Source organism: Sebastes umbrosus, chromosome 9 (assembly GCF_015220745.1).
Source record: "Sebastes umbrosus isolate fSebUmb1 chromosome 9, fSebUmb1.pri, whole genome shotgun sequence".
NCBI lineage: Eukaryota > Metazoa > Chordata > Actinopteri > Perciformes > Sebastidae > Sebastes > Sebastes umbrosus.
This window is the reverse complement of record NC_051277.1, coordinates 15011876-15033698: the sequence shown is the minus strand read 5'-3', so window position 1 is coordinate 15033698 and position 21823 is coordinate 15011876. Positions and strand designations below refer to the sequence as shown.

The following is a 21823-nucleotide window of genomic DNA, read 5'->3' as shown; positions in this document are numbered from 1 at the left end:
ATTTTGATACATTGACTTGCATGTTTTACATCCCTTTCTGTAAACGACCACTTTGTATAAACGAGCCATAAAACATAATACAACCTCTAAAAAACCTATAAGGATCCATACAACAAAGCAACACCCTGAACAGGAAATATTTGAGCTTGGTTAGTTATATTTGGTACTGTTCTCGGTGCAAAAGGCTTTAAAGACACGATAAGAAGCAAACGTTAAGCAAAGTAAAAACAAATAAGTGCATGCTTGTAAACATATTGTATGAAACAGTGTTATATATGTCTTACCTCTGCAGTCGCAGATCTCCTATCAGGGAGCACTAGTGTGTTGGCATGGCTGCCCGGGACTATAGTAGATCCTATACTCATTCTGGGTCCAACTAACATGTACCGTTTGTCTCCAGATCTGTACTGGATGCTGTGACACAGTGTCCCATCATAATTAGGCTCTTGTAGATATTTAGAAGTATAGTCTGTGGATTTAGAGCACTGCATTGCAATCAGCACGATGATACTGATGAGAAAAAGTACAGAAACTGATCCCAGGGTTATGATCAGATAGAATGTCACATTGTCCTCCTCGTCAACTTTAGTTGCACTTTTCACATCAGAAGCTGCAAAAGCCTCTTTGGGCTCCACAACTTTGACAATCACAGTAGCTGTTGCTGAGAGTGAAACGTTCCCATTGTCTTTCACCAGTATGACCAGTTTATGCTCAGCCTCGTCTGTCTCTGTGAATGAGCGAAGTGTTCTGATCTGTCCTGTATAGCGGTCCAAACCAAAGAGACTGTGGTCAGTAACTTCCTGCAGTGAAAACAGTAAGCAGCCGTTATATCCTATATCAGCGTCATAGGCTCTGACTTTAGTCACCAAGTGTCCTGCGTTCACATTGCGGGGAATCTCCTCCACACCTTCAGCAGAACCGTTAGAGCTGACTGGATACAGGATGACTGGAGCGTTGTCGTTCTGATCCAGAATGAACACGTTCACTGTGACGTTGCTGCTTAGTGACGGAGTTCCAGAATCTGTGGCAACAACTTGGAACTGGAACGTTTTCAGAGTCTCAAAGTCAAAACTTTTTAGAGCCAAAATATCTCCTTTTTCAGAGTTTACATTTAGGAACGATGTTAAATCATTTTGTCTAGCAATATGATATGAAATAGCTGCATTTTCATTCAAGTCTTTGTCCGTTGCGCTTACAGAGAAAATTGAATTTCCAGCAATGTTATTTTCTACCAGATAAAACTGTAATGGATTTTGTTGGAAATGTGGACTGTTGTCATTTACATCTGCTATCTGAATACTTAGTGTTTTAACAGTAGATAAGGGAGGTTCACCACAATCAGTGGCTTTTATTGTTATTTCATAATGTGACACCTCCTCTCGATCCAAAAACCCCTTGGTGACAACTGAATATATGTTTTCCTTATAAGAGGGCTTCAATTCAAAAGGCACGTCTGATGTTATTCTTGATATTATTTTTCCATTGACACCAGAGTCTTTATCCGTCACACTAAGTAGTGAAATAACTCTACCAGGCTTTGAGTCTTCAGACACTATATTTGACAGTGATGTGACTTCTATTTCTGGTGGATTATCATTGACGTCTATTATCTTTATAATGACTCTACACTCACCTGTCAGTGGAGGTGTTCCTTTATCGGATGCCTCAACATCTAATTTATAAACGTCGTTTTCTTCATAGTCCACTACTCCTTTAACTCTAATCTCTCCAGTTAATTTGTCCAATTCAAAAATGTCATAGACTTTTTTCTTTAGAGTTTTTCCAAGGCTGTATTCAATTTCGCTATTAGTGTCTTCATCGGGATCCGTTGCATTCATTCTAAATATTGAAGTACCGACTGCAACGTTTTCTCGTATTGCAATTTGAAAAATCTCCTGACTAAACATTGGACGATTATCATTACTGTCAAGAACAATAATAGTAACATTTAGTGTCCCTGATCTTGGAGGTTTACCTCCATCAACTGCTGTAACCAGCAGCGTGTGTGTGCTCTGTTGTTCTCTGTCTAACGATTTCTTCAGCACTAAAAATGGTATTTTATCCTCATCGCTTTGTCGGATATCTACTTCAAAATAATCGTTTGATGTTAAAGTGTATGTACGAATAGAGTTAATTCCAGCATCGGGATCACGAGCAGTGTGCAGTTGAAATCGTCTTCCTGGTAGTGTTTGTTCGCCTATCTCAAATCTTTGTTCTTTTTCGGGGAAACTAGGAGAGTGATCATTTACATCAGTAATTTCTACAACAACATGGTGCATTTCCAAAGGTTCTTCAACAAGGATTTTTAGCTCCATTATGCAGGCACCACTGCCGTGACAAAGCTCCTCTCTGTCGATTTTCTTATGGACATACAGAGCCCCATTGTCCGGGTTTACCTCAAATAATGTCTCCTTTGATCCAGAAACAACACGGAATCGTCGGTCAGTCAACGAGGTGATTTCAAGCCCAAGATCCTTCGCAACATTTCCAACAGCGGTTCCTTCTTTCACCTCCTCTGGAATAGAGTATCTGATCTGAGCCAAAGCCTGCTGTCCGAAAAAAAACAATAGAGACCCATGAAGCACGAACAAATAGTACTTCCTCGTTCCACTTTGTCTGTCGGTCCCCATCGTTACAACTCAGAGAATACACAAGAAAGGCCGTTACGGCGACAAGAAAATCTTTATGTCCGAGCTGTTGTGTATCGCATAATTACAAAATGTACAACGTGAATCCATCGGCGGGTGTGCTTGATCCAAACGCCTGCCCTGCTTTAGATGGCAAACAAAAGCTTTTACAGAGGAGGGACAAAGTCCTCTATCGTTTCCCAATGTTACAGTGACACCCGGAGGTCATTAAAGGAAAGCAATAGACTGTATATATTCGATGATATACTATATTTTATATTAGTGAATTTTACGCACCAAAATACAAAAATACAAATGGACATATAATATCTTAGAGAGAGAGAAACACTGAATGTTAAAATCGTGTTTCTCTCTCTCTCTCTCTCTCTCTCTCTCTCTCTCTCTCTCTCTATGTGAAGTGGAAAGTTTCCACATTACTTGATTTTTGCTAGATTCTTATTCTCCCAAGTTCTTAATATCCAACATAGGTGTACTGACAATAACCCTTATTCTGTTGTTCTAAAATTATTATGTTATGAACACAAACATCAAATATATTTCGGTAACCTTGGGAAGCAGTCACAACAAGGCTTATAGTGTATTTTTTAGTCATTTGATGCTCAGTAATTAAACAATGAAGTTGCTCGCTCAACTCAACAGAAACACCAACTTCATACCTCCAAATCCGTTAGTGGTTAGACTTTTGTGGACTGTTTAGAGATGCAACTGTCAACAACAAACAACTGACCAAGTATTCCTAAACAGAGCAGTGATTTCTAAGTAAGTCTCTTTTGCTTGATGAACAGAAAAGCATTTCAGCACCATGGACAGCGGTCACAACCAAGCAAAGAGCCGTGTTTGTTGGTGTTTGCATTTAAGGTCTTACCTCTCCAGATGTCCTCCTCCTGTCAGGGAGCATTAGTGTGTTGGCATGGCTGCCCGGGACTAGTATCAGTATTAAAACAACTAAGTCCATACATACTGCTCAAACAACTCAACAGAAACACTGCAACGTCTTCAAACTTTTCGTTCAGTGATTGGTTAGCAGTTGTAATTTTCTCAAACCCAAATGTCAGAATCTCAATTCTCACATATTCCAAAATACAGACTATAATAAATCTGTTTGGCTGGAAAACAGGAACAATTTCATTTCAGCACCATGGAAAGCGGTCATAATCAGGGGACAGACTGTCCTCTTTAAAAAGAATGAGCTCTTTAATATATTTTAAGATGTTTTCATCATGGTTGTGAGTGTGTATATGCATGAAAAAGAGAGACAAACAGTGAGAGTATAGCAGGGAGCACAGAGTGGCTGTTGACGACAAAGCTATTTTGCCACATTCGGCATTTTCAATACGTTGCAGTTTTTTTTTACATCCCTTTCTGTAAATGACCACTTTGTATAAGAAACGAGACATAAAACATAACAGAACCTCTTGGTGAGTTATATTTGGTACTGTTCTTAGTGCAAAAAGCTTTAAAGACACGATAAGAAGCAAACGTGAAGCAAAGCAAAAACAAATAAGTGCATGCTTGTAAACATATTGTATGAAACTTTGTTTTATATGTCTTACCTCTGCAGTCGCAGACCTCCTGTCAGGGAGCACTAGTGTGTTGGCATGGCTGCCCGGGACTATAGTAGATCCTATACTCATTCTGGGTCCAACTAACATGTACCGTTTGTCTCCAGATCTGTACTGGATGCTGTGACACAGTGTTCCATCATAATTAGGCTCTTGTAGATATTTAGAAGTATAGTCTGTGGACTTAGAGCACTGCATTGCAATCAGTACGATGATACTGATGAGAAAAAGTACAGAAACTGATCCCAGGGTTATGATCAGATAGAATGTCACATTGTCCTCCTCGTCAACTTTAGTTGCACTTTTCACATCAGAAGCTGCAAAAGCCTCTTTGGGCTCCACAACTTTGACAATCACAGTAGCTGTTGCTGAGAGTGAGACGTTCCCATTGTCTTTCACCAGTATGACCAGTTTATGCTCAGCCTCGTCTGTCTCTGTGAATGAGCGAAGTGTTCTGATCTGTCCTGTATAGCGGTCCAAACCAAAGAGACTGTGGTCAGTAACTTCCTGCAGTGAAAACAGTAAGCAGCCGTTATATCCTATATCAGCGTCATAGGCTCTGACTTTAGTCACCAAGTGTCCTGCGTTCACATTGCGGGGAATCTCCTCCACACCTTCAGCAGAACCGTTAGAGCTGACTGGATACAGGATGACTGGAGCGTTGTCGTTCTGATCCAGAATGAACACGTTCACTGTGACGTTGCTGCTTAGTGACGGGGTTCCAGAATCTGTGGCAACAACTTGGAACTGGAATGTTTTCAGAGTTTCAAAGTCAAAACTTTTTAGCGCGGTAATTTGCCCATTATCAGAATTGATATTTAGAAATGCTGCAGTTTTAACTGTACCACCGTCCTGTCTAACTATATGATAAGTTAAAGCCGCATTTTCATTCAAGTCTTTATCCGAAGCAGTGACAGAAAATATTGGGTTTCCAGGCACGTTATTTTCTACTAGGTAAAGTTCAATTGGATTATGCAGAAATTCTGGCTTATTATCATTCATGTCAGACACATCAATACTCAGAGTTTTGAATATAGACAGAGGGGGCTGACCACGGTCTGTAGCTGTTATTGTGATGTCATAATGCGAAACTGATTCTCGATCCAAATGCTGTTTCAACACTAGCGAGTACATATTATCTTGATATGATGGTTTTAAATCAAATGGCACATCATCTGAAAGACTACATATTACTTTACCGTTTAAACCGGCGTCTTGGTCTGTAATACTAATAAGAGAAACCACAGTTCCGGGTTTTGAGTCTTCAGATATCATGTTTGACAGGGATGTCACCTCTATTTGAGGTTTGTTGTCGTTTTTGTCCTGCACTTTGATGATCACCCTGCAGTCAGTACTCATCGGAGGGTGTCCTTTGTCAGTGGCATGGACGTCTAACTTAAAAACTTCAACCTTCTCAAAGTCAATTTCTCCCTTCACTCGAATTTCTCCGGTGACTTTATCTAAACTAAACATATCATATATCTTCCGGTCAAGTTGACCACCGAAAGAATATTCAATATCTCCATTTGCACCCTCATCCGCATCAGTTGCTTTTACCTTAATTACACTTGTATCTGCATCTACATTTTCAGGTAGTGTTACTGAATATACTTCCTGGCTAAATGTAGGATGGTTATCATTAGAATCGAGAACGATGACAGTGACGTTAAGCGTCCCTGATCTCGGTGGATTTCCACCGTCAACTGCTGTCAGAATCAGTGTGTGCTCATGGTGCTTTTCCCGATCCAGAGCCTTTTGCAGAACTAAGAACGGTATCTTGTCCTCTCCTATCTCTCGAATTTGTATGCTAAAATATTCGTTTTGATTTAATTTATATACTCGCACTGTGTTGGTGACAACATCTGGATCGTGCGCAGTTGGTAACTGGAAACGTTTGCCAGGAAGAGTGGACTCATAAATGTCTAATATTTTCTCTTCCTCTTTAAAAGTCGGTGAATTATCATTTACATCTATAATTTCAACTCCCACATAATGTATTTCCATGGGGTTCTCAGCTACCAATTTTAGGTTAATTAAACACGGAGAAACGCTTTTACAGAGCTCCTCTCGATCGATACTCTTATGCACATACAAGACGCCATTGTTCTGATTTACTTCAAACTGAGCATCCTTAGTTCCCGAAACAATACGAAACCGTCTTTCCTCCAGCGAGCTGATGTCCAATCCCAGATCCTTGGCGACATTCCCAACAACAGATCCCACTTTTACTTCCTCTGGAACTGAATATTTGATCTGAGCTGAAACACGCTCCACGCAGCCGAGCATCACAGAGAAACAGAGGGCGAACCACCAGTACTGTATTCCTCCTCTTTGTCTTCCGGCTCCCATCGTTTCAGTTTGGATTAGTATTATATCCACTCACAGGTCCTTGCGAAAAAGGAAATTGCTTAAGCCACAAAATATGACGTTGAAATATATTCCATATTTTCACTATCTACAAATGCAACAACGGCAACACTCGTTTCTCTTGAACGTGCTGTCTCTTCTCTGCCGACCTGAACAAAACCCTCTTTTGAAGGGGCAGGGCCAACGCTATACCACAACAGTTTATGGTGATATGACACTGACACCTTGTGGACTGGGCACATTATGCCCTCTTTTTAAAGCAAGCCGCGACATAAACTACAATACCAGTGTGTTTGCAAAATGTAGCTCCTTAACTACAAATAATGTATATTTTTGCTGACCATTTTCTTATGCAGAATTTATATTTATATTATGTATGTTTTGTCACATTCCAGGTAACTAGCTACCCTATATTTCTGTATAATATGAAAGCTAATTAATAGACTCTAAAACTTGCTTATGTTGTGTAATCATCATGTGTGCATTTATGTTTGTCTGTGGTACATTATTGCTTCGTAGCAATGCAGTTCAACCAATTTGTGCCCTGAATTTCCTTAACAAAGATGTTACTCTGGCAAAAATGTATACAGACTGGATGCACTGAAATATAATATAAAATCACATGTTTGGTCCTTGAAGTCCTTGAAGTCTATAAATGAAATCCAGAAAATGTAAAACCAAACTTACATTCTGAATTGAAAATCACCACAATATGACCAAGCGTGGCTGTCAGCACCATGGACAACGCAAAGAACTATGATGTCATGTTGCTATAGCGTTCCCCGTTTAGTTGCCTAAAGTTATTGCTTAAAAAAGTTATATCTGGACTTAAACTTCAATCACAACTTGAAAATCACCACAAAATGACCAGTATACTACAACACCTTGGACTGTGCTAGGATATAAACCATGGGAAACCTCACTAAATATGGTGTCATGTCAGTAGCGTGAACTACTTTTTCTAATTTCAAGAGATGCAGAAATGGACATTTATGTACGTAGTAAACATTGATTATTTTATATGTTTTCTAAAGGGAAACATATCTGTTAGGAGGACATTATCGTAATGTAAGACACAATAAATTATCTGTGAAGGCATTAAAAAAAATCTTCAATTAAAATCAAAACATGGCCTTACCTCTGCAGTCGCAGACCTCCTGTCAGGGAGCACTAGTGTGTTGGCATGGCTGCCCGGGACAATAGTAGATCCTATACTCATTCTGGGTCCAACTAACATGTACCGTTTGTCTCCAGATCTGTACTGGATGCTGTGACACAGTGTACCATCATAATTAGGCTCTTGTAGATATTTAGAAGTATAGTCTGTGGATTTAGAGCACTGCATTGCGATCAGCACGATGATACTGATGAGAAAAAGTACAGAAACTGATCCCAGGGTTATGATCAGATAGAATGTCACATTGTCCTCCTCGTCAACTTTAGTTGCACTTTTCACATCAGAAGCTGCAAAAGCCTCTTTGGGCTCCACAACTTTGACAATCACAGTAGCTGTTGCTGAGAGTGAGACGTTTCCATTGTCTTTCACCAGTATGACCAGTTTATGCTCAGCCTCGTCTGTCTCTGTGAATGAGCGAAGTGTTCTGATCTGTCCTGTATAGCGGTCCAAACCAAAGAGACTGTGGTCAGTAACTTCCTGCAGTGAAAACAGTAAGCAGCCGTTATATCCTATATCAGCGTCATAGGCTCTGACTTTGGTCACCAAGTGTCCTGCGTTCACATTGCGGGGAATCTCCTCCACACCTTCAGCAGAACCGTTAGAGCTGACTGGATACAGGATGACTGGAGCGTTGTCGTTCTGATCCAGAATGAACACGTTCACTGTGACGTTGCTGCTTAGTGACGGAGTTCCAGAATCTGTGGCAACAACTTGGAACTGGAACTTTTTCAGAGTTTCAAAGTCAAAACTTTTTAGTGCAGAAATTTGTCCATTTTCTGAATTGACATTCAGGAAAGATGTCATATCACGATGCAGCCCATCACCTCTCACAATATGGTATGTTATTGCTGCATTTTCATTCAGGTCATTATCTGCAGCACTGACAGAAAATATAGATGTGCCCGGGGAATTGTTTTCTACCAAATACAGTTCAAATGGATTCTGACTGAAAAGTGGCTTGTTGTCATTTACATCTGACACCTGAACACTCAGGGATTTTACAGTGGAAAGTGGAGGATCACCACAGTCAGTAGCTGTTATTGTGATGTCATAATGGGACACAATTTCTCTGTCTAAACGCCCCTTAGTGACCAGAGAGTACATGTTTTCCTCAATGGATGGCGTCAAATCAAACGGAACATTACCCAAGATTTTACAAATAACTTTCCCATTAACTCCAGAATCTTTGTCTGTAACACTGATGAGAGATATAACAGTGCCAGGCTTTGAATCTTCTGGGACTACATTGGACAAAGATGTTACTTCAATTTCTGGCTGGTTATCATTCACATCTTTTATTTTTATCACAACTCTACTTTCAGCCGTCCAAGGTAGCTGGCCTTTATCTGAAGCCTGCAGATCTAGTCTATAAATCTCTATCTCCTCAAAGTCCAAATTTCCTTTCACTCGTATTTCACCAGTGACGCTGTCTAATTCAAATGTGTCATGCACTTTTTTCTTTTGTGTTTTTCCAAACGTGTATTCGATCTCGCTGTTTAACCCTTCATCTAAATCGGTAGCGTTTACTTGTATTACAAGCAATCCTATTGGGGCATTTTCATTTAATGATACAGTGTATACATCTTTGCTGAACACAGGGCGATTATCATTTGCATCTAACACATTGATGGTTAAATTAAGGCTCCCAGATTTCGACGGACTGCCCCCATCAAGAGCTGTTAACACTAAACGGTGTTCTGCCTTTTGCTCCCTATCCAAAGGCTTTTTCAGCACTAGAAATGGTATTTTATCCTCCTCGCTGTCTCTGGTTTCAATATCAAAAAAATTATTTTGGCTCAATTTATATAATCGGACTGACTGTGTACCGACATCTGGGTCTCTGGCTGCATGAATTTGGAAACGAGTACCTGGAGGAGTGTGCTCTGCTATTTCCAGTCGCTGCTCGCTTTCTGGAAAAGTCGGTGAATGATCATTAACATCCGTTATTTCAACGCCAACGTAATGTATTTCCAGAGGGCTCTCTACAACAATTTTTAAGTTTATCAAGCAAACCTTGATTCCATCGCAGAGCTCTTCGCGGTCCATAATTTGTCCAATATACAACACTCCATTGTTTTGATTTAACTGAAACAGAGCGTGGTTGGGCCCCGAAACAATACGGAACCGCCTGTCCGTCAAAGTGCTCATGTCGAGCCCTAAATCCTTGGCAACATTTCCAACAGAGGATCCCACTTGTACTTCTTCAGGAACAGAGTATCTCAGCTGAGCCAAAATCCGTTCCCCAAAGCACAGCAACACAATCCCGGCAACCCAGCAGCAGTTCACTCGGCGCCTTTGTCCTCGTTCTCCCATCGTGAAGCAAAAAATTAAGGCTTTCTTTTAGGCAAATACAGCGATCCAATAACTCATCGAACCAGCTTGATAAGATCCATTTCACGATTCTTAAATATAAGCGTTCACATATAAATATGAACCGCTATTCATATTACTTGCATAGCCTACGATGTGTCCTCCGTCAGCATAGACCACCTCCGTAAGAGATGATCCAGAGATGGGCAGGGCCTGTACAGAATGAGCAACAAAACCATTATCTAGGCCACACTGACACCCTGTGACCAGTGGGCTACAATACCACACGAAATCACAAGAGTTTTACTTCACCACCTTCTTCTCTATTACAACCGACTTCTATATGCTTCCATGCTTAAAATAATTCAGCTATAAAGGAAACGCGATGAGCTGATTACAACGTCCCTCATAGGATGCTTAGGTCTGCTTCATCGAGCAAGTCAACTAAATTGTTGGTATGTTACGCAATCAGGGTGCGACTCAGGTGTGTGGTTATTGGACAATTGATGAAGACAAACAGTAACACCTGCAATCGTATAAATTGTTTAATGACACGTCACCTCGTCAACTTAAAAATGATGTCGGAGGAATGTAATCGAGGCGGGATAGAACAAGAGAAACACTTTGTAAATCTGCTCCACATCCTTATTTTGTTAAATACACTATGGATTCACTTAGAAGACGTGGCTGGACATCAGGATACTCACTGGATGGGTAATACAAACTTAAGTCAGAACAACAGGTCGAGTGATTAGTCACACAGGTCTACCTGCTATTAATTGTTTTTCCAAAAAAAAAAAAAAAAATCACCCCCACAAAAAAAATCTATATTTCAGAACCATGGACAGCAATTTCACACCAGCAGGGAGAAAAGGGCAAACAAAGGCAACATGCATCTCCTTCTATTGACTACAATTTAAAATGGTTGTATGAAAGCATTATGTAGATAATTAAAAGAAAATATTTACCTCTCCAGATGTCCTCCTCCTGTCAGGGAGCACTAGTGTGTTGGCATGGCTGCCCGGGACTATAGTAGATCCTATACTCATTCTGGGTCCAACTAACATGTACCGTTTGTCTCCAGATCTGTACTGGATGCTGTGACACAGTGTCCCATCGTAATTAGGCTCTGGTAGATATTTAGAAGTATAGTCTGTGGATTTAGAGCACTGCATTGCAATCAGCACGATGATACTGATGAGAAAGAGTACAGAAACTGATCCCAGGGTTATGATCAGATAAAATGTGACATTGTCCTCCTCGTCAACTTTAGTTGCACTTTTCACATCAGAAGCAGCAAAAGCCTCTTTGGGCTCCACAACTTTGACAATCACAGTAGCTGTTGCTGAGAGTGAGACGTTTCCATTGTCTTTCACCAGTATGACCAGTTTATGCTCAGCCTCGTCTGTCTCTGTGAATGAGCGAAGTGTTCTGATCTGTCCTGTATAGCGGTCCAAACCAAAGAGACTGTGGTCAGTAACTTCCTGCAGTGAAAACAGTAAGCAGCCGTTATATCCTATATCAGCGTCATAGGCTCTGACTTTGGTCACCAAGTGTCCTGCGTTCACATTGCGGGGAATCTCCTCCACACCTTCAGCGGAACCGTTAGAGCTGACTGGATACAGGATGACTGGAGCGTTGTCGTTCTGATCCAGAATGAACACGTTCACTGTGACGTTGCTGCTTAGTGACGGAGTTCCAGAATCTGTGGCAACAACTTGGAACTGGAACGTTTTCAGAGTTTCAAAGTCAAAACTTTTTAGTGCAGAAATTTGTCCATTTTCTGAATTGACATTCAGGAAAGATGTCATATCACGATGCAGCCCATCACCTCTCACAATATGGTATGTTATTGCTGCATTTTCATTCAGGTCATTATCTGCAGCACTGACAGAAAATATAGATGTGCCCGGGGAATTGTTTTCTACCAAATACAGTTCAAATGGATTCTGACTGAAAAGTGGCTTGTTGTCATTTACATCTGACACCTGAACACTCAGGGATTTTACAGTGGAAAGTGGAGGATCACCACAGTCAGTAGCTGTTATTGTGATGTCATAATGGGACACAATTTCTCTGTCTAAACGCCCCTTAGTGACCAGAGAGTACATGTTTTCCTCAATGGATGGCGTCAAATCAAAAGGAACATTACCCAAGATTTTACAAATAACTTTCCCATTAACTCCAGAATCTTTGTCTGTAACACTGATGAGAGATATAACAGTGCCAGGCTTTGAATCTTCTGGGACTACATTGGACAAAGATGTTACTTCAATTTCTGGCTGGTTATCATTCACATCTTTTATTTTTATCACAACTCTACTTTCAGCCGTCCAGGGTAGATGGCCTTTATCTGAAGCCTGCAGATCTAGTCTATAAATCTCTATCTCCTCAAAGTCCAAATTTCCTTTCACTCGTATTTCACCAGTGACGCTGTCTAATTCAAATGTGTCATGCACTTTTTTCTTTTGTGTTTTTCCAAACGTGTATTCGATCTCGCTGTTTAACCCTTCATCTAAATCGGTAGCGTTTACTTGTATTACAAGCAATCCTATTGGGGCATTTTCATTTAATGATACAGTGTATACATCTTTGCTGAACACAGGGCGATTATCATTTGCATCTAACACATTGATGGTTAAATTAAGGCTCCCAGATTTCGACGGACTGCCCCCATCAAGAGCTGTTAACACTAAACGGTGTTCTGCCTTTTGCTCCCTATCCAAAGGCTTTTTCAGCACTAGAAATGGTATTTTATCCTCCTCGCTGTCTCTGGTTTCAATATCAAAAAAATTATTTTGGCTCAATTTATATAATCGGACTGACTGTGTACCGACATCTGGGTCTCTGGCTGCATGAATTTGGAAACGAGTACCTGGAGGAGTGTGCTCTGCTATTTCCAGTCGCTGCTCGCTTTCTGGAAAAGTCGGTGAATGATCATTAACATCCGTTATTTCAACGCCAACGTAATGTATTTCCAGAGGGCTCTCTACAACAATTTTTAAGTTTATCAAGCAAACCTTGATTCCATCGCAGAGCTCTTCGCGGTCCATAATTTGTCCAATATACAACACTCCATTGTTTTGATTTAACTGAAACAGAGCGTGGTTGGGCCCCGAAACAATACGGAACCGCCTGTCCGTCAAAGTGCTCATGTCGAGCCCTAAATCCTTGGCAACATTTCCAACAGAGGATCCCACTTGTACTTCTTCAGGAACAGAGTATCTCAGCTGAGCCAAAATCCGTTCCCCAAAGCACAGCAACACAATCCCGGCAACCCAGCAGCAGTTCACTCGGCGCCTTTGTCCTCGTTCTCCCATCGTGAAGCAAAAAATTAAGGCTTTCTTTTAGGCAAATACAGCGATCCAATAACTCATCGAACCAGCTTGATAAGATCCATTTCACGATTCTTAAATATAAGCGTTCACATATAAATATGAACCGCTATTCATATTACTTGCATAGCCTACGATGTGTCCTCCGTCAGCATAGACCACCTCCGTAAGAGATGATCCAGAGATGGGCAGGGCCTGTACAGAATGAGCAACAAAACCATTATCTAGGCCACACTGACACCCTGTGACCAGTGGGCTACAATACCACACGAAATCACAAGAGTTTTACTTCACCACCTTCTTCTCTATTACAACCGACTTCTATATGCTTCCATGCTTAAAATAATCCAGCTATAAAGGAAACGCGATGAGCTGATTACAACGTCCCTCATAGGATGCTTAGGTCTGCTTCATCGAGCAAGTCAACTAAATTGTTGGTATGTTACACAATCAGGGTGCGACTCAGGTGTGTGGTTATTGGACAATTGATGAAGACAAACAGTAACACCTGCAATCGTATAAATTGTTGAATGACACGTCACCTCGTCAACTTAAAAATGATGTCGGAGGAATGTAATCGAGGCGGGATAGAACAAGAGAAACACTTTGTAAATCTGCTCCACATCCTTATTTTGTTAAATACACTATGGATTCACTTAGAAGACGTGGCTGGACATCAGGATACTCACTGGATGGGTAATACAAACTTAAGTCAGAACAACAGGTCGAGTGATTAGTCACACAGGTCTACCTGCTATTAATTGTTTTTCCAAAAAAAAAAAAAAAAATCACCCCCACAAAAAAAATCTATATTTCAGAACCATGGACAGCAATTTCACACCAGCAGGGAGAAAAGGGCAAACAAAGGCAACATGCATCTCCTTCTATTGACTACAATTTAAAATGGTTGTATGAAAGCATTATGTAGATAATTAAAAGAAAATATTTACCTCTCCAGATGTCCTCCTCCTGTCAGGGAGCACTAGTGTGTTGGCATGGCTGCCCGGGACTATAGTAGATCCTATACTCATTCTGGGTCCAACTAACATGTACCGTTTGTCTCCAGATCTGTACTGGATGCTGTGACACAGTGTCCCATCGTAATTAGGCTCTGGTAGATATTTAGAAGTATAGTCTGTGGACTTAGAGCACTGCATTGCAATCAGCACGATGATACTGATGAGAAAAAGTACAGAAACTGATCCCAGGGTTATGATCAGATAAAATGTGACATCGTCCTCCTCGTCAACTTTAGTTGCACTTTTCACATCAGAAGCAGCAAAAGCCTCTTTGGGCTCCACAACTTTGATAATCACAGTAGCTGTTGCTGAGAGTGAGACGTTTCCATTGTCTTTCACCAGTATGACCAGTTTATGCTCAGCCTCGTCTGTCTCTGTGAATGAGCGAAGTGTTCTGATCTGTCCTGTATAGCGGTCCAAACCAAAGAGACTGTGGTCAGTAACTTCCTGCAGTGAAAACAGTAAGCAGCCGTTATATCCTATATCAGCGTCATAGGCTCTGACTTTAGTCACCAAGTGTCCTGCGTTCACATTGCGGGGAATCTCCTCCACACCTTCAGCAGAACCGTTAGAGCTGACTGGATACAGGATGACTGGAGCGTTGTCGTTCTGATCCAGAATGAACACGTTCACTGTGACGTTGCTGCTTAGTGACGGAGTTCCAGAATCTGTGGCAACAACTTGGAACTGGAATGTTTTCAGTGTTTCAAAATCAAACCTTTTTAGTGCTGAAATGGTGCCATTGGCTTCATTGATATTTAGAAAGGAAGTTACAGTGGGCCCTGGACTCTTACGGTCGAGTGAATATGAGACTGCTGCATTTTCGCCTCCATCAGCATCTTCCGCGCTCACTGAAAAAATGGACATCCCAGCTTTATTGTTTTCAGGCACATAAAAAGTATATGGGCTTTCAGTGAACACAGGTCTATTATCATTAACATCCAGCACATCTACCTGGATCACCTTCGTAGATGACAGCGCAGGGCTCCCTAAGTCCTTAGCTGTTATTGTGATATCATACATATGTATGGTTTCCTTATCCAGGTAGTCCTTGGTGACCAAAGAGTATGACTGTCCGTCAGGTGACGGCTTTAAGTCGAAAGGTAAATGACCGGGCACACTGCAGACCACCTGTCCGTTCACACCTGAGTCCAGGTCCGTCACACCCATCAACGCCACCACCGTGCCAGGAGATGCATTCTCTGGAATGCGACTTGAAAGGGATGTGATGTCTATTTCGGGCCGATTATCGTTCACGTCCTCCACTCTAACAACCACGTTGCAGTGTGTGGAGAGAGACACGGCGCCCTTGTCGGCAGCCAGCACCTTAATCTCATAAACTTGCTTTTCCTCATAATCAAGGCCCCCTTTCACCGTTAGTTTGCCACTTCTGCTATCCAAATCAAACGGTTCAGATGAGAGACCTCTCAGTTTGCTCCGTAAAGAATATTCGATCTCACCGTTCAGCCCCTCATCCGAGTCTGATGCGTTTACTGCAAGCAGAAATGTGCCTGCAGGTGCGTTTTCTTTTATTGTTATGGTGTATTTCTGTTTATCACACACTGGTGAGTTGTCATTTACATCAGACACAATAACTGTGATATTAATAGTACCAGATTTTGGTGGTTTCCCCCCATCATTAGCTGTTAATTGTAACCAATGTTGAGCGGTGTGTTCTCTATCCAAAGGTCGCTGTAAAATTAGGAATGGGACCTTTCCATCCTCCCCAAATTCCTCTGTTTCCAGGCGAAAATATTGGTTATGGTTGAGTTTATATGATTGTAAGGAATTCAAACCAACATCCAAGTCGTGTGCTCCTTCCATTTGAAACCGAGATCCAACTATGGCGGACTCCAGCACCTCTAATGTGTAGTTTTCCTCGGGGAATTTGGGCGAATTGTCGTTTACATCGAGTATTTCAACTATTACTTGGTGCATCTCGAGGGGATTTTCTACAACTGCTTTCAGATTTGTGATACACGGAGCAGTGTTGGCACACAGCTCCTCCCTGTCTATTTTCTGGTTCACTAACAAAAATCCATCTCTCGGATTTACCTTAAACAGATCCTGCTTTGTTCCTGACACGACGCGGAGATTCCTATCCGCCAATCTTCCAAGATCTAATCCAAGGTCTTTGGCCACATTTCCAACGGTCGTGCCTAATTTTGATTCTTCCTGAATTGAATACCGGATTTGAGCAGAGATTCCCTCCAAATGAGTCGCAATCAGCAGAGCCAGACAAAAAGAAATCCACACATCCAGCCATCGACCTTTGATGTCCGTTTTCGCCATTTCTGGGGGGGGGGGAAAGCCTTTTAATCAACGATCTTAAATCCGCCAAAAAAATCCGTATGAAATGTTCCGTTTCCTCTCACGGGTAATAAAAAATAACCATCATTCTGACGGCTGTTCATTCCGGTCTTTCAACCCGTCTCTTTGGGTTGTTACTGAATGCACATGTAAAAAAAAAAAGATACCCCCCTCACACACACAGCCACTGTGTTGATATATAGTGTAACAGCACCACCCATTGTCACTGTAACGATGGTGCGGAGAAGATAACACGTTTTCGTTCAGTTTAGCCTACAGTATTGTGTGATCAACGTGTTGGTGTTGGTGTGATTTTGCTGAAATACTTCCCCACATCTGCATTTAGGTAGCACGCTCTAAGTAGAGGTAGAAAGTATTATTATCATTATTTTAACACTACTGTGTGTGTTTAAAGTTGGGTCTAAATTGCGGATCCTGAAAAACACAATTTACAATCGAAGAAGGAAACTTCTCTTTCCAAAATGTCTCAAATATCCTATTTCAAGTTGCATTTTATGTTTTAATGTCGTGTCCCTTGTATCTGTCTCCCACAACTAGCCAGGGGATATTTGTCATTAATTAATTAAATCTTTGTTGCTCAAATAGTCGACCTTTAATGTTGTCACAGACGTAAAACACAGCCTCCCATTATTTATTAAGAAAGTAAATACCAGTTTCATTAGCTCTACAGATATTTCAGAGAATAACTATTGGCAACTAAATGTGTCGAGGTGAAAGTGAACAATTAGAAAAATGAATGCACGGGAGCAATTTTTATTTTCTTACCTGCAACAACAACTATAATAATAATAATAATAATAATAATAATAATAATAATAATAATAATAACATTCTTGGAAATTTTCTGTAAAGTGCTTTGTTAATTTAATTACAGTGAAAAGGGGATTTCACTGAAAGAAGAGTTAAACCCATCCCCAAAATAATAATTTATTTACATTCCCTGGTTATGCCAGCAATTAATTGTAATTAATTCATTGACACTGTACCACTTGAACACTGTCTCTGTTCTTTCTATATTTAGGACCAAATTACATAGTTCTTTCCAGGAAATTCCTTAAAAAGTGGAAGTAAATTATTCGAAAATGACGGACCATAAAATAAAGTAAACTTTATATTGTGTCGCTGCTAATGTATAGGTAAAGTTGTTGAAATTCACATTTTCTCTGCTTTAAACTCTGTGTGCTCTACTCAGCACACTCCCACTATCTTTCTCCTATTGAAGAGGTGAACAGTGACGCCTCGTGGATTAAACCTGTAAATGCAGCTATGATGAGCCCACTCGAGTGTCTGCTGCTGGTTCATAATGTACTGTTCCTCGTGCCCCATGCTGCTGCAGTGCAGAAGGGAATATGCAGAAAGAATCATGATTGAAAAATATAAATAACAATCACACTAACAGCTATGGGAAATGACCCACACAGTAAAAAACACTGCATCTCCGTACCCCTCCCACATGCTACGTATTGGTGCTGGAATTAGGCCAGACATGAACGTGCGCGGGCACGAGCGCTGCCGCATTGTGCAACACCTCACATTTCTCCCCCCATCATTCTCCACATGCTGCATCAGTGCTACCTGTTTTAAAACACCTCATCTCCGTTATTATCAGTCCTCGGTAGGCAGAGGTAGCGATAATATTTGACAGAGAATGCTCATCTGATGTGTGCACGCTGCCGGTGCTGCACTGTGAAGAAGAGGAGGAGGAGGAGGAGGAGGAGGAGGATGATGGGAGGGCATGTGAGAATATTAAATTACCAGCAGCTTCAGAGCACACCGCGACCTCCAGCAGAACAGACAGCACGTCGCCATGGCAACGCAGCTCCAATAGGCGGGTCACTGTCCATGGTGCTGAAAGCAAGCAGTGCTCAGGAAGGAAGGAAGGAAGCAAGCAGAGGGGGGAGGGATGCAGGAGCTGTGAATGCTGCAGACAAAGAAAGTCAGCTATTTCCACATGCCCTGATGCTGTTCAATCTCTACAACATATAAGCAGTCATATCCCTTCCTTATGGTTTATTAAAAATAATTTTAGAATTATCTTGTAATGATGGTATTAGTGGGAAACACATACAATTAACACAAAAATATCACCTCTAAAATCACATTTTCCCCCGTCAGTATAACTAAAATGATGCATAGCAAATGAGACTCCAGATGTATACTAATACATAAAATACATTGTGGTGTGATGTATGGTGCACATGTGTTAGCCTACTAGTGCCAGCTGGTGGTTGTTCTAGTGCTTTGTTCCACATTGGTGCATTGTTGTGTTGTCTATCAGTGTGCTAGTCTGCCAGTGGACCAGAGCAGCAGAAAACATGCAGTGTGACAGTCTCCTCTCAAGTGGTGATGAGAAAGGAAACAGAGAAATGTTTCTGATCTCAAGCTGTTCCTTATGTCACTTTGCTCCAAACAAACACAATACTATCTAAACTAGACCCCATATAAAAGCATTTATTCTTGCTTTATTTAAAATACATTACAAAGACACACATCTCTTAAGTGCTACTACAATTTTAGGGGATATTAAGTCAAAATAACTCATCCTGTGGGCCTGAATGTCAAGCTGCCCTGCTCACACATGATCTCATCTCTCTGGGGAGATGATGTCATGTGTGTGCACACACTAACACAGAGGCAGACACACTCATTATTCCACCCTCATGGAAGAAAATGAAAATCCTGCAAACATGCATTGTCTGTAAATCAGTGTTAACACAAACCTGCTTATGAGTCTGTCGTAATAAAATGTGTCTCCATACAATAACTACATTTGTGGCCTTTAGCACTATTCGTTAGACTTTATTTAGAGCTTTGATATTGTGTTTCTTTGTAGGATAAAGATGGCCATGATGTCCTTACAGATTGGTGGGTGTGCTGACTGTGATCACTGAAGACTGTCCAGAAGGGGCACTTAGCTGGAGCCAGTTTCCACTGCCAGTATACATCAGAGAGGTACTGTCATGGTTTTCCTCAATTGCCTGTCCCTCTTGTTTTGACTCACACATATTGTGACCTTGAATTACTTGAAGAATGCTTGAGGTGGTGCAGTGGTTAGTGCTGTCGCCTCACAGAAAGGAGTGAGTGGGTTCGATCCCCGGTCTGGGCAGGGCCTTTCTGTGTGGAGTTTGTATGTCCTCCCCATGTTTGCGTGGGTTTCCTCTGGGACCCACCACTAAAACATGTACATCAGGAAGGGCATCCGCATAAAACCAAATGCCAAATCAATGCGCAGATCAATGATCCAATGAAGCTGAACAGCAGCATAATGATGATGTTTGGATTAGAAAAAAAGGCCTAAACTGGACTACAGCCCTTGTCTCACCTGCCTGAAAGTGAATCATAGTTAGGAAACATTGCCGATATGAAACTTTCCACCTATGTACCAGGTGACTTGATCACAGAAAAGAGCAACGGTTTGTTTGTTTTTGGGGCGGCTGCGGCTCAGGAGATAGAGCGGGTCGTCCACTATACGGAAGATGTCAAAGTGTCCCTGGGCAAGATACTGAACCTCAAATTGCTCCCGAAGACTGTGTGAGTTAGTGTGTCTGAATGATTAGTTGAGATCCTGATGAGCAGGTTGGCACCTTGTATGGCAGCCTCTGCCATAATTGTATGAATGTGTGTGTGAATGGGTAAATATTGGCATGTAGTGTAAAGCGCTTTGTGTGGTCAGATGACTAGAAACACGCTATATAAATGCATTTATTTGCATTTGTTACCATTTGTTTGATGTTGAAGCTTAGCATGCATTTCCTTCAACATCAAACAAATGGTGCATTTATATAGCAGTGTGAGCTCAGTGTTTTTTAGCAAATGTGACTGAGTGAGTTGACCAAAACATGGTAAATGAAGAACGTTTTAGTGACTACTAATACAATTGATTTATCACACAGCAATTTTGGACTGAATAGCACATTTATTAATTACTATTTATTTTAGCAACTCTCAGTAAGTAAAGCGATGTTGCAGTGTCTAACTCTGGCGCGTTTGTTACCACCACACCCAGTAGTTACATTAACTGCAATGCTACTGCAGTGCCACAATACAATTGGGGTTGGGACAGAGTGTTCTCCTTCGACCGTTAGGTGGAAGCACAAACAGAATATTCAGCCTACGTGTAGATTGTTACTCTTTAATATTTCAGACACAAAGAGAACATTTTAAGTAAAGGCAATTGATTATTTTGCTAAAATAGAAGAAGAAAACAGAAGGTAAAGATAATAAGAGCCTGATAATTCAGAATTCATTATTGGACTTGCCTTGGAGATGTTTTGTCATTATCATACTGCACTTTGAGTTCAGCATTGCAGGATGCAGCAGTTAAGTAATGCAGTTCAGTTAAGCAGTCAGATAGCACACACCAGTAATTTATGTACGATTTGCAAAATTCTACATCATTACTACACTGTATTTTCTGGTTTGTATGTATTATGCATGTCAACTTAAATATGAAACACTAAGGGCGTCATTTGAATAATGAATACTTACATTCCAGTGGTGGCAAAGTCCAGAATAACTACTTGTGTTTTTGAAGCAGTTTGGCTGTAGTAGAAAGATCTTTGTGGAAACACACACACACACACACAGGGTACATTTTCTGTTTTCTACTTATAGACAATGATCCTGTTCTGTTGGCATATTAACACTGTCCCAGTATCAGAGAGAAATGGTGAGATAAAAATAGAAGCTTGAGCATCCTGGAGGAAGGGAATAATAATAGGGTGTGGGGCTTGAAGCAAACACCTACCACGCTTTATAATCATTTTGTGGATTACAATAGCTAAACAGTGACATTTTAACTGAAACATTTAATTGAAAATGAATGACATAAGCAGGATAACATAACAGAGCACTGTCTGTCACTATAGGCTCCAGACTGTATGTGTCAGCTGTAATAATCTCCCCCTGGAAGACCATAAGAACATGTCAGTCAGTGACAAAGAGAGCAAGAAATCTGAATATCCTGCCATATTTTCCTGTGCAGGACATAGTTCTGTTACTAAGGCTGACTTAATACTCCAATAGTGTGACTGCAACTGTATATCACATTCTCTGATATGGGAGTAACACTTTC

General features: G+C 41.0%; 6 protein-coding genes across 8 annotated transcripts in view; 1 reads left to right on the top strand and 5 right to left on the bottom strand.

Annotated features, from left to right (window-relative positions):
- The window catches only part of LOC119494157 (protocadherin alpha-C2-like), a 169968-nt gene extending 156469 nt beyond the window's left edge, over nucleotides 1–13499 (bottom strand). Inside the window, exon 1 of the mRNA XM_037779823.1 lies at nucleotides 11033–13499. Within this exon, the coding sequence (XP_037635751.1) occupies nucleotides 11033–13384 (2352 nt within the window). The 5' untranslated portion in view covers nucleotides 13385–13499. The remainder of the gene's footprint in view (nucleotides 1–11032) is intronic.
- LOC119494180 (fibroblast growth factor 18-like) overlaps nucleotides 1–21823 on the top strand; it is a 247537-nt gene that overhangs the window by 122838 nt on the left and 102876 nt on the right. For all 3 annotated transcript variants that reach the window (XM_037779857.1, XM_037779855.1, XM_037779856.1), the window contains exon 3: nucleotides 19583–19701. The gene's annotated coding sequence lies outside the window, so the exon portion shown is untranslated. The remainder of the gene's footprint in view (nucleotides 1–19582; nucleotides 19702–21823) is intronic.
- Nucleotides 270–2845, bottom strand: LOC119494387 (protocadherin alpha-8-like). Its single transcript, XM_037780230.1, has one exon. It carries the CDS (start codon nucleotides 2628–2630, stop codon nucleotides 270–272), a length of 2361 nt encoding a protein of 786 aa, XP_037636158.1. The 5' UTR covers nucleotides 2631–2845.
- Nucleotides 3010–6722, bottom strand: LOC119494176 (protocadherin alpha-8-like). The gene is made up of 2 exons (XM_037779848.1): nucleotides 4218–6722; nucleotides 3010–3529 (listed from the first exon to the last, which is right to left on the bottom strand). Exons 1-2 carry the CDS (start codon nucleotides 6557–6559, stop codon nucleotides 3502–3504), a joined length of 2370 nt encoding a protein of 789 aa, XP_037635776.1. The 5' UTR covers nucleotides 6560–6722; the 3' UTR covers nucleotides 3010–3501.
- Nucleotides 7418–10355, bottom strand: LOC119494174 (protocadherin alpha-3-like). Its single transcript, XM_037779846.1, has one exon. It carries the CDS (start codon nucleotides 10065–10067, stop codon nucleotides 7689–7691), a length of 2379 nt encoding a protein of 792 aa, XP_037635774.1. The 5' UTR covers nucleotides 10068–10355; the 3' UTR covers nucleotides 7418–7688.
- LOC119494173 (protocadherin alpha-8-like) lies at nucleotides 13843–16839 on the bottom strand. The gene has a single exon (XM_037779844.1). It carries the CDS (start codon nucleotides 16708–16710, stop codon nucleotides 14332–14334), a length of 2379 nt encoding a protein of 792 aa, XP_037635772.1. The 5' UTR covers nucleotides 16711–16839; the 3' UTR covers nucleotides 13843–14331.